This window comes from Manis javanica, chromosome 11 (genome assembly GCF_040802235.1).
Source record: "Manis javanica isolate MJ-LG chromosome 11, MJ_LKY, whole genome shotgun sequence".
NCBI lineage: Eukaryota > Metazoa > Chordata > Mammalia > Pholidota > Manidae > Manis > Manis javanica.
In genome coordinates, this window is record NC_133166.1 from 82666944 (window position 1) to 82680536 (window position 13593).

The 13593-nt window shown below is 33.6% G+C and overlaps 1 protein-coding gene across 1 annotated transcript in view; it reads left to right on the forward strand.

The window, feature by feature from the left end:
• KLHL20 (kelch like family member 20) overlaps positions 1–13593 on the forward strand; it is a 63735-nt gene that overhangs the window by 25911 nt on the left and 24231 nt on the right. The window contains exon 3 of the mRNA XM_017672844.3: positions 1865–2438. Coding sequence (XP_017528333.1) covers positions 1865–2438 — 574 coding nt within the window. The remainder of the gene's footprint in view (positions 1–1864; positions 2439–13593) is intronic.

Genomic DNA, 13593 nt, shown 5'->3' on the forward strand with positions numbered 1-13593 from the left:
ATGTCCTTTAACACAGTTTGGGTGATACATACTAAAATATACAGCAAACTTCCAAGGTCTTTGTATGCAGGTAGTGACCCAAGCTCCAGCTATCACCCCACCTAAACGCCACTAAAAACACCAGCAACAAGAAATCTCTGAGCAGTTCCCGCATGAAAGAGCTTCCTTCCTTCTCCTTGTAGCTTGGGCCCTAGTAGCTTGGGACTACAAGACTCAGCCAGAATTCTATTATCAATGGCTTTTAAACCTTTTTGATAAAACCTACAGCTTACCCAGGAACCCAGTTATACAAATATATATGAATTTATAGGTGTATACACACACACAGATTGAAACATACTCGACCAAATAGAATATATACCAATATTTTTTCTTCTGTTTTATTTTTTTAGTGTCCCTTGTGATGCCCAGAATTGATTTTACAGCTACACCTAGCCCCCATCTGCAGCACCCTGACCAGGGAAAAATAATAACCTCCAAACAGCCAACTTAAAATTAGACTTTTAGAAAACTATTAAATATCTATTATGGACCTATACATTTCTTTTGTAGTGATACTAAAACTTTATTGATTCTGACCTACTCAGCAGGAATACATACAAGTACTTTTAAACAAATGAGGCTTATTGTCAGATTTATTATCTCTAACTTCAATTAGTTATTTAAAAAAATCTTTGTCTGGAGGGCCTTAAGAGTCCTGCTAAGTAAAAAATGTTTCACCTGCCATCTCCTTTGCCACTTTAATGTTCAGCAACTACAAAGAAAGTATTTCTTAGTAAAGATAAACTTCAATCCAGACTTGATGGTGTATGATTAATTCAAAATTCATTTAAATATTAATTGAAGCACATTAGCTTAGATCTGATATTCTTTTTTTTCAGTTTCTCTTCTTTTTAGTGAACTATAGTTGACATAATATTATATTAGTTCTAGATGTATTAAGGTGATTTGACAATTATATACATTATGAAATGTTCACCATGATAAATGTAGTTACCATCTTTTACCATGTAGTTATTATAATATTATTATAAAAAATATTATTGTAAAAAACAGTTATTGACTGTATTTCTTATGCTCTACTTTCCATTCATATGACTTAATTATTTTATATTTCTAAGTTGTACCTCTTTATCCTCTTCACCTGTTTTGCCCATGCCCATATCCCCCTTCCCTATGGTAACCACCAGTTTGTTCTCTGTTTATGAGTCTATTTCTGTTTTCACTTATTTGTTCCTTTGTCTTATTTTTTAGATTTCACATATAAGGGAAATCATATGGTATTTGTCTTTCTCTGTCTGACTTTATTTGACTTAGCTTAATACCCTCTAGGTCTATCCATGTCACAAATGGCAAGACTCTGCACTGAACCTCAGAGAAATTTAAAATATCAACCAGTGATAATGAGAAGTAAACATTTCTGTGGTTTAGAAAAATGACAAATATCAAGATTTGGTTAAACCATATTAAAAAATTAAAGTCCATAAGTCTGTTTCATGCAGAGATAAAATAATTTACAAATGTTTTTCATAAATGTTTATTAATGAATTGCAGGCAGTTGTAAAAGATAATGGCCCAAGACAGACTAGTTTTACTACATGTGAGATGAAAAAAGCAATATCCTTTATTTTATGGGAGTACATAGTGGAAGTGCTCTGACTTAGAATTAATACTGTACCTTCTTCAAGAGTCTTAAAGGCAGTTTATGAGTCCTAGAGTTCTTAAAAGGAAGCTCTCTGGGAGCATACTCCTAAGTTTTGGTTATCTACAGGCTTCCCTATATCTGGCTTATGACCATCTTATGGCAGGAGTGAGCTTCTAATAATACTGCCAACTTCTTTTCTCTCTCCCCACATTACTGTAGGTGTACCAACATTCGACCAGGAGAGACTGGAATGGATGTAACAAGCCGCTGCACCCTTGGAGACCCCAACAAACTGCCAGAAGGGGTTCCCCAACCTGCCCGTATGCCCTATATTTCAGACAAGCACCCTCGACAAACCTTGGAAGTGATCAACCTCCTGAGAAAGCACCGTGAGCTATGTGATGTGGTGCTAGTTGTGGGCGCTAAGAAGATCTATGCCCATCGAGTCATTTTGTCAGCCTGTAGTCCCTACTTCCGAGCTATGTTTACAGGAGAATTGGCCGAGAGCCGTCAGACAGAAGTAGTGATCCGAGACATAGATGAGAGGGCTATGGAACTACTAATTGACTTTGCATATACCTCCCAGATAACTGTGGAAGAGGGCAATGTTCAGACACTTCTGCCAGCTGCTTGCCTCCTCCAGCTAGCAGAAATACAAGAAGCTTGCTGTGAATTCTTAAAGAGACAATTAGATCCTTCTAACTGCTTGGGCATCCGGGCTTTTGCTGACACACATTCATGTCGTGAGTTACTAAGGATAGCAGACAAGTTCACTCAACATAACTTTCAAGAGGTGAGTTGTACTTGGTCATTCAAATGCATTCAAATGTATTTGTCAGGAGAGCAATATAGGTTAAAAAATCTGCTAACACGTCCCTGCTGATTCTAACTCATAATATCAAATAAGTTGTTATAAATTCTAAGCCTAGTTTAAATTTTAGAGGCCAATTTTGTATTCTGTCTGCAGAAGTTAAAGTTTAGAGATTGATTCTCCCTAGCCATATTCATAAAAGGCTAACTTAAAAGCCACAGTACAGTTTATTAATTCATAGAGAGATCTGTGTCTGATAAGATAGCTGATATCAGTTATTTCCATGAACCATTTCCTTCCTAATGATGTAGATTGTTCAGCAGAATAAATTATTGATCAGAGGTTATTTGATGAAGTAACAGAAAAAATGAAATTAGATATCAAAAGAGTTTTCTATTATCCATTATTTTTCATTTATTCATTCAATAACTATTTGTAAAGCTGCCATGTTTCAGCTGCTGTGCTTGGGACAAAGACAACAGTAGTGAACGAGACACCTGGAGAGTCTGTTCTCGTGGACTTTACTCTAGCACGGAAGACAGCCACTGAATGCATGAATACACAAATATTTAATTACAGTTAGTAGATGCTACCAGCAGCAGCCCTGGATGATTTAACAGTGCATTGCAGAGAGACTTCAGTTTGGTTCTGAAACAGCTCATGCAAAATTCTAAGGCATGAAGAATAATTAGTTTGAGGAACTGAAAGACCCCAGTGAGACCCAGACAGCAAAAGGGAGAATGTTATATGATGATCTTAACAGAAGAAATGGAGCCAGATGACACTGGAGCTAGACCATGTTAAGAATCTGAAATTTACTCAAGAGCTATAGAAAACCACTAACAGGTTTTAAGCAAAAAGAAGACATGGTCCATTTTATACTTTCATCACTCTTCAGTACACCAGGATCACCTCCAATGGATCAAAGATTTAAAAATACAAAATGAAACCATGAAAATGTTAGAAGATGATATGGAGCAATTCTTTTATGAAGAAAGCTTTTTTAATTGACTGAGAAGGCATAGAAGAAAATATTGGTGGATTTGACTATATAAAAGAAAAGAATTCCTACATGGTAAAACAAAACAATAATAAAAAGACCAAAGTCAAAGACAAAATGGGGAAAAATATTGCAACTCATATCACAAAAATAGTCTCCTTAATACATCAAGAGTTCCTGTTGGTCAATAACCTAGACAAAGGACCTAACAGAAATGGACAGTAAACAAATTCAGATTGTCCTTAAACATGAAAATCTACTTAAGCTTGTTTATAAGTGAAACACAAAACTATACTAAAGTACAATTTTTTATCTATCAGACTATAAATATCCAGAAGTTTGATTGCATAGCCTGTTGACAGGCCATGGAGAAATAGCTACATGACTAGTGTGAGTCTAAATTGATACAGCCCCTTTAAAGGAAATTTGGCAATATCTATCAAAATTACATACTTTTTGCGCACTCTGACTCAGCAATCCTGTTTCTGGGAATTTGTACTACATATGTGCTGGAGAGAGGAACAGTTTAAGGAGATAAAATCATAGGTTCTGTTTTAGATATATTCAGTTTGAAATGACTGTGAGATATCTACACTGAGCAAACAACTGTTTATGAGTCTATCTTAGAAAAGAAGTTAGACTGAGATTAAAATTTAGCAGTCATCCACATAGTATTTAATTCATAGGAATTAAAATACAACTTAATCCTTTTTAGGCAGGGCATAACCTGGAAGCCATAAAAGAAAAGATTGATAAGTTTGTGTGAAAAATTAAAACTTTCTTAGAATTAAATAACACATGAACAAAGTAAAACAATCAGTGCCAAAGAGATCACCTAGTGGGGGGAGAAGAGAAGAGCTCTAAAATTCTTCCGGTATTGAAAGATGGTCAGTGAAAGAACTGGCAAAGGACACTGGGAGTACCTGGAGAAGAAAGAGGAAAGCCAGAAGTGTGGGGCCATGAGATGTAAAGGAAGGCATCGTTTTCAGAAGGAGAAAATATGTGTCTTTTAAACATGTGCAGATGCTAGAATAGTCAGGAAATTTATGAAAATTAGTATTAGAGCCATTGGCCTTAACAAATATTAAAACATTATAAGCATTTTGGTGTTAGAGAAGGAACAGATCAGTGGAGCTGAAAAGAGTCCAAAAGCAAACATTTCAAGTCAGTGGGGGAAAGTTTTATAAATGTCATTAGGAAAATTGGCAATTTGGGAGAAAAAAATAAACTCTTTAAACAGATGGAATTCCCAGTGGGAAATAATTTAAACTCAAAAAGAAATGCTAAAAGTTCTAGAAGATAGCATTAGTAGGCTGAAAGTAAAAATGGCCTAAGCAGGATATAAGCCAGAAGCCATAAAGAAAGATTGATAAATTTGATTGTATAAAAATTTAAATTTTTTGTTCTTTATAACAGCAAAGTACCATACACACTAAATCAAAAGTCAATGCCAAAGAAAAAACTGACAGAGCAAAACAGCAGCAGACTCACAGAACCCAAGAATGGACTAACAGTTACCAAAGGGAAAGGGACTGGGGAGGATGGGTGAGAAGGGAGGGATAAGGGTGGGGAAAAAAGAAATGGGGCATTATGATTAGCATGTATGATGTGGTGGTGGGGCACGGAGAGGGATGTACAACAGAGAAGACAAGTAGTGATTCTACAGCATCTTACTATGCTGATGGACAGTGACTGCAATGGGGTATGTGGGGGGAACTTGGTCATGGGAGGAGTCTAGTACTCACAATTTTCCTCATGTAATTGTAGATTAATGATACCAAAATTAAAAATTAAAAAAAGTCAATGCCAAACTCAAAAAACCCATTTGAAACATATATGACAGGAAAAAAAGCCCACTGATTCCCATGAAACAAATGGCAGTGAGAAAACCATGAAAAGCACAGTAGAAAAATAGGGCATGAATAAGCAATGCATAAAAAGATATTCAGATGTGAAATAAATATATGAAAGGATGCTCACCCTTACACATAATTAAACATACATCAAAGTGAGATACCATTTTTTAATCTGATTGGAAAAATAATTTTCAATTTTATTTGAAAAAAACTCAAATTTACAAGGAATTGTAGGGAAAAAGAACCTTTCGTAAACCCTTTCAAACACAGATTCACCAGTTGTTAACATTTTGTCATATTTGCTTTCTTATTCTCTCCTTGTCCCGTAAATATTTTTCTCTGAACAATTTGAGTATATTGCATACATCACATTCCTTTGCTCCTGAGCACTTTGCTGTGTATTTTCTAGGACCAAGGACATTCCTTTACATAGAATTCTCTTACATGATTCAGGCATCAAATTCAGGAAACTTAACATCAATAAAAATATGATTAATCCATAGTCCATATTCCAGGTTCACCATTTGTCTCAGTATCTCTTTATAACACTTTTTTTCCCAGTTCAGGATCCAGAGCAGGATCATGCATTGCATTTAGTTGTCATGTCTTGATAATGTGGAGCACTTCTCTCCGTCTTCAAGAGTATAGGCCGTTCACATTGTAGAATGTCTCCCAGTGTGAGCTTGTCTGATGTTTCCTCCTGTGTAGGTTCAGGTTATACATTAGAATACTACATACGTGATCATTTTGTCCTCAGTGTATCATATCAGAACTCACATGACATCTGTTTGTCCTGTCCTGATTATGTTAACTCTGATAACTTGGTTAACTGGGGTCCTCAAAATTTCTTCTCTATTAAGTTACTATTTTTTCCTTGTGTAATTTGTAAGAACTTTTATGGAGAGATGCTTTGAAATCTATGTAAATATCCTATTCCTCATCAAACTTTCACTCAAGATGTTAGGATCCTTTAATAATTTCTGCCTGAGTTGGTTATTACTACGATGGTTGCAAAATGGTGACTTAAAAAAAAAAACCTCCATTTTTCTATCTACATTCTGCTGTAAGGAAGAATTTTCCTTGTTCTGACTGATTGATTACCATTATCGATTCACAGACTATTAGTCTAGCTGATGGATTATAGTTTTTTGTTGGCAATTATTATTTTGATGCTTTATAATGTGGTTTATCCTTCCTGTGTTTACTCTTATATATGCATCTTATTTCCATTTATTTTCTACACAAAAGGTAGCATTCTATATATTTTCTGTTGCACTTTGCTTTTTTCTTAGTGTATACTGGAATTCATTACATCAACTGATATATGTATGTTTTCTTACTTCCATTTGTTTTCTACACAAAAGGTTGTACTGTGTGTGTTTTCTCTGTTGCACTTTGCCATTTAATGTATTCATTCATTTATTCCAATTCATTATTGTTCTGTCTTCACAGCTGCATTGTTCTCCTTGTGTGGACATCCCAGTTTGTTCAGTCTCATTTGTTTGACCATTTAAATAGTGTTTGAAAGTAGCCGTTACAAATAATGCTTCAATGAATAGCCTTGCATATGAATATTTCAGTTGTTGGGGGTTTATCTTCAGGATAAATTCCTAGAAATGGGCTTGCAGGGTCAAAGGTTAGCTGCATATGTAATGTTGTTAGATATCACCAAATTCCCCTCTATATGGATTGAACCATTGTGACTCAGTAATACATGAAGTTGAGTGTTCTTCCTCGCTGTCTCACCAACAGAATGTATTGTCAACCTTTTGATTTTTTGCCCATCTAATAGATGAGAAATAGAATCTCAGGTGGTTTTAATTTGAGTTTCTCTTAAAATGAGTAAAGCTGACTATGTTTCATATGTTTAAAAGCTATTTTTATATATTTTTTGTGACTATTAATATATTTTGCCCAATCTTCTATTTGATTTTTGGTCTTTTGTCTCCTCAATGTTTTAAAGATCTCTCTATATTAATAGTGATAGCCTTGTATTTGTGATAGAAGTTACAGACTTTTTTTTCTCATTTGCATTTGCCTTGAACTCTTGCTTATGGTATTTTTGGTCATACAAAAGTTTTTTGTTTTTTTTAATAAGTGTCAGATGAATCAGTCTTTTCCTTTATTGCATCTGGATTTTGAGGCACAGTTTGAAAGTTTTCCCTACATCTGGGTTACAGAGGAATTCATCCACATTTTTTCTAGCATTTATATGGTCTCTCTGAGTTTATCTTGCATTTAATGTGAAACAGGGACTTAATATTATCTTTTTCTAAATGGTTATCTAGTCCCATTGTGATTTATTTAAAAGTCTCTCTTTACCCAATGACTTGAGATAACATCTTTATTATGCACCAAATCTCTGTATGTGCTTGGTTCTGAACCTTCTCTTGTAGGCCATACGACAGTGCCTCACTGTTTTCTACAATATTTTAATTACTGAGGATTTTGTAGTATATTTTAATATGTAGTAGCACTAATACCCTCATCATATAATTTTTTTTCCCAGTGTTGTCTTAACTTTCTTGAATGCTTATTTTTCCAAGTTAACTTAGTATCACCCAGTTCTAAGAAAAAAACTTGTTGGTTTGTTGGTATGTTTATTGGGATCATACTAATTTATAAGTTCACTCAAGAAGCATAGTCATTTTTATGACTTGAGTTGTCCTAACCAAGAATGAGAAATATCTTTCCATTTCTTCAGTTCTGTTTTTGTATCTCTCAGGAATGTTTAATAGTTTTGTTCATTTAGGTTTTGTATATTTCTTGTTACATTTATTTCTAAGTATATTTTTTGTTGCTATTGTAAATATGTTTTTCTCCTCCATTATATCTTCTACCCACTTATCATTCATCTATTGAAAACTACCTTACTGAATTTTTTTATTCTTTGAGTTACTTTAATCACTGATTCTTTAGTTTTCTGAGCATCCTACCATGTCATCTGCATATTGATTTTGTAGTATATTTTAATATGTAGTAGCACTAATACCCTCATCACATAATTTTTTTTCCCAGTGTTGTCTTAACTTTCTTGAATGCTTATTTTTCCAAGTGAACTTAGTATCACCCAGTTCTAAGAAAAAAACTTGTTGGTTTGTTGGTATGTTTTTTGGGATCATACTAATTTATACTTCTTTTCCAATTGTTAATGCCTCTAATTGTCTTCTTGTTCTAGTTGCTTGGGCTAATACTTCTAGTAAAATGTTAAATACATAGTAATGGAAATATTGGACATACTTCTTTAGTTTCTGGTGTTATTTAGAATGCCTCTGGTGTTTTTCCATTAAGTAATAATACTAGCTTTAGGGGTGAGGTGTGACTATTTTATCATATTAAGGAAGTATCCATGTTCAACAATTCCTTTTTTTCTTGGAAGCTTTTTATTAGGAATGATGTTAAATTTTACCAAGGCTTTTCAGTATTTATGGAGGTAATCATATGAATTTTGTCCTTTAACCCATTAGTATGAGTTATGTTAGTGGAATACTAAAATTGAAGCATCTTGGATTCTTGGTATATACCTTTTGGTCGTGGTGTGATGTTGGAATCTATTCACTAATACTTAATGTGTTTATATTGCTATCTCTAAGTGATATTAATCCTTAACTTCTTTAGGCTGTCTGTCAGGTTAGAAATATTATAGTTCATGAAAATGAGTTAAGAGTTTTCCTTCATGTTTTATGCTTTGAAACAATTTATACAATACTGGGACTGTAGTCTCTAAAAGTTTCTTGTGAAACCATCTAGGCTTGGTGCTTTTTTGTGAAGTAGTTAACTGACAATTTTCTCTATTTCTTCTATGAACCTTTCTTTTTTTACTAGGTTCAATTTTGGTAAACTGTATTTCCCTAGAAAACTATCAGTTTCATCTGGGTTTTCAAGTTTACCTGCATAGAGGTGTACAAAGTAATTTTTAACTTTTAAATTTCTGCATCAGTAGTTACTTACCCCTTTATATTTTATATATGTGTACTTTCAGTGTTTCTTTCCTTGAATGAGGTAGCTGGTGGTGTATCTATTTTGTTTATTTTTTTACAAAGAATCAGTATTTTGACTTATTAATTAGATCTATAGCCTTTTTTCTCTATTTCATTCTATTCTCACTTTACCTTTATTATTTCCTTCCTTGTGCTCTCTTTTGGGTTGCTGTTATTTTTCTGACTGCTTGAGTTGAGAATTTATTTATTTTCTTTTTTTATATTAACTATTGTTAAGTGTTTAAAGCCATAATTTTCCTCTGATCACTGTCTTAATATATTTAATAGATTCTTGTCTTTAGTGCTTGTCATTGTTTTACAGTAATTCTGTTTATATTTCTGTTTGCCAAGAACTATTAATAGAAAAAAATTTCATTTTCAGGTGGAAGGGTTTTTTTTTATTGATTTCAATTTCTAGTGTTAGTGTATTATAATGTGTTTTGTGTGTAATATTTCTACTTCATGTAATTTATATAATTTATTGACATTTTCTTAGTAACCTAATATATGATCAATTATTCTGACTATTCCATGAGCAGAAAATATATTTTCTGGGCTCTATTCTCATAGTATAGTATTTGATATATATCCATAGATCTGCCCTATTTATTATGTTACCTAGCTTTTATAGTCTTACTTTTTGTCTGTAGACCTGCATGTTAAAGTCTCTAGTTAGCATGTTTCTTATTATTCCTCCTTGCATCATCTGCAGTTTATATAGGTGGTTGCTTTGTTGCTTGATGCATATATAATTATGATTTTGCATCTTAACTGCAGATTGAGACTTTTAGCTTTATAAAGTGTCCTCCTTTGACAATTTATTCTTTTATTATTTGAATACCTTGTCTGCTATCTGGCTTTTAGTTCCTGTTTTCTTTGTGTTTCCACTTGCCTGATGTATCTTTGCTCATCTCTTTACTTTTTGTTCTGGTGGTTACTTTTATAAGCTAGATAAAGAAGAGCAAGTTAAACCCAACATAAAGACAAGGAAGAAAATAATAAAAGTTAGAGCAAAGAGCAATGGTTCTTTGAAAAAAAATTTATGAACCTTTAGCTGTACTGATCAAGAAAAAAAGGAGAGAAGACAAATTGCCAGTATCAGAAATAAAAGAGATATCATTACAGATCCATCAGGCATTTAAGAAGATAATAAAGGAATATTATGAAAAATATTTTGCCAATAAATTCAGCAACTGAGATGAAATGGGCAAATTCTTTGAAAAACACAAATTATAAAAACTGACTCAAGAAGAAACAGAAAAGCAGAGCAACCCTACTTCAATGAAAGAAATTGAATTCATAATTTAAAAACCTTCCCACAAAGAAAATGCCAGTATCAGATGGTGAATTCTGTCAAACATCTAAAGAAATAATTCTAATTCTACACAAAGTCAGAAAAAGGAGGAGGAGGTCCAACTAAGGGCAAAATTGCCCTCATATCAAAACCACAGACACCAAAAACTGCAGATCAATAGCTCATGAATTTAGATGGGAAAACCTTAATAAAGTTAGTAAATTGATTCCAACAAAATATGAACAGAGGACTACATAGTGACTAAATGGAGTTTGTACCTCACTAAAGTTAATAGAGCCCATATTTTACAGTCACACTTAATTTCTCATTTAAAACAATCTAACTTCTTCAAAGAGCTTCTTTAACAGACTTGACTCTTAATTTCATTCCACTATTTTCAAATATCAAATCCATTCTCCAAAAGTAGAGCCAAACCATCAGTGAGCATTTCCAAAATAATTTGCCAAAGTCATTGGATCCCAGATTAAGAATTTCCTTCTTTAGAACCTTTTGGGATGATGGTAATGTTCTATGCAGTGATTGTGGTCATGGTTACATAAGTATATACATTTATCCAAACTCATTGAATTGTATATTTAAAATAAATAAGGTTGATTAAAAAAAATTTTTTTTTGCTTTAGCCATAGCTTATATTTTAGATCTAAGGTAGTTGCAAATATCTGAAGACTATCTTTAACAGCAGAGAAAGATTGGGAATCCTTTCCAGTTCTACCCCTGCCTCTAAAGTAAACTTGGTATCTACCACAGTGAAATCCCAGTGAGGAAACTTTACCCTTGTTCATGGACTAGAATGGTTTTATGTAGATACAAAAAAAAAAAGTCACCATTTGGGGCTTAACACTTGTGATTCATTTAAATTATTTTTAACTTAAATCTATATTTAATTTTCTATTTCATTAGCCTAGCTTAACATGAATTTTAAAATTGCTTTTCAACTCAACAGCACTAAATTTATCATTCATTTCTATTGGAACAACTCTAGCTGATTTTGCTTATTCTTGTTTTGAATTTTATTCATTCTTCATATTGCATCTACGTTCATCTAAGGAAACTAACAGTAAATTTATTGCCATAACAGTGTGCGACTTAAAATTCAGATCTCCTGTAAACTCTTATTTTAAAAAGCTGGTATCTTAAAGCATTTTTTTTAACCTGGTGATTTGGCTCAAGGATTTCAGTGCTAGAATTGCCCTAACAGTAGATCATTAATATCTTTTCCTTGTTGATGGACAAAAGAAATGACAGTTTCACCAGACTTTATCAAGAATATTATTTTTACTCTTTGCTCTTAGTACCAAACAAATGTTTTCTCATGGAATTTTTGTGTCTTAGCATTTAATGTTTCCAGTAAGTGATGATTATGGTGGTTTATGCATGCATTCTAAACTTGGTGATCCTTGATATTTATTTAACACTTGGTTTATAATCAGTAAGGTTATAATCACAAGATCAAAAAAGAATATTAAAGTACTTCACAAAGATATACAATACCATGCTTGTATGTAAAGAGAGAAATCAGAAAATAAGAAGAAAGTAAGATACAGCCATGGCTAAAGTTTTGCATGTTGTGAAGGCCAGCACACTTAATTTGGAGCTAGGCCCCAAGTTTAGCTATTGACTTTATAGTGCCCAACACAGGGTTGCCAGGTAAAATACAGGGTGCCTAGTTAAATTTGAACTTCAGATGAACAACAAATAATTGTTTTAGTGTAAATATGTCCTGTATTTTATTTGCTACATCTGACAACCCTGCCACAGAGTTCAGTGCAGCCATTCGGACTGCCAAGTTACCTGACCAGGCAGCCTCAGCTAAAATTTAAAGGTTACTATTCCATTTCCTGAATCCCAGAAAGCCTCTCACTCAGATGATTTTAAGACTTGTGCCATAAAACTTGAAATGTTCATTAGTATTTTCCAAGTATAGCTGACTTTATGGTCCTTAACTCTTTTATTTTGAGATTTGTATTTTTTTCTAACTTGGGGAAAACATTCTTAATCAGATATTCAAAATATTAGGACTGACTTCATATCCTGATGAATATTCTAATTTTTTGATGAGCATGAAAATGGTCCTCTCCCAAGAGAATATATTATATGCATTCGAGGTCACGCAGGAGGAATCTGAGCTCTTCACCATATCATTCCTGTACTGATAGACATCCCATGTAGCACAGTCTTCTGAATGAGAGAACCAACCGCATGGAGTGTAGCAGTGACTAGCTCTCTCCTGTTTTGCACCCTGTCCCTTTTACTCTATATACTGATGACAAGATTGACAAGATCTTGGGATTTGTGGCTCGACTGCAGAACAAGGTAATATCCTTGTTGCGATTACATCTCTGTTCTGATGAATGTTGGTGTGTTTTTAGTTTCTCATTGATATATATGTATATATATATCAGAGTGTTTTGGTCCTCAGAGATTTTCATGGGTCTAACTCCTCATTATATTCATTCTTGCTCGTAGAAATGCTGACACCTCATTCTTTTTTCAAACTGGCCCCTTGGTGTTTCTGCCCTAGACACTGCCCTTGCAGCAACCAGGCTTCCTCTAAAAGCTTTTTCCCTATTTTTTTTTTTTTTTGTATACCTCTTACATTTCTGGAGCTATAATTTAGTGTAGTTCAGTTTGTTTTGAATATAAATTTTTATTTTGATAATTCATTTTAGTAAGAATATGTCATTTTTCTTAAATTACTTGAATCACAAATTTTTTCCTAAATTTTAATTGTGTCCTCTGTATTTTCCTTTGTTCCCTTTTTTAAACATTGATAAGACTTATTTTTTAGAGCAGTTTTAGGTCCACAACAAAATTGAGGAGAAAGTACAGAGTTCCTATACATACCCCCGGTCTCTGCATACACACAGCCATCCCGACTATCAACATCCTGTTGTCAGGCACCTGTGTCTGGGGAGGTCTCTCCCTGTGCACTAGGCAAAACCTCAGCCTGGACAGGGGAGGGTTCTTGACTCCAATCAAGAAAGAA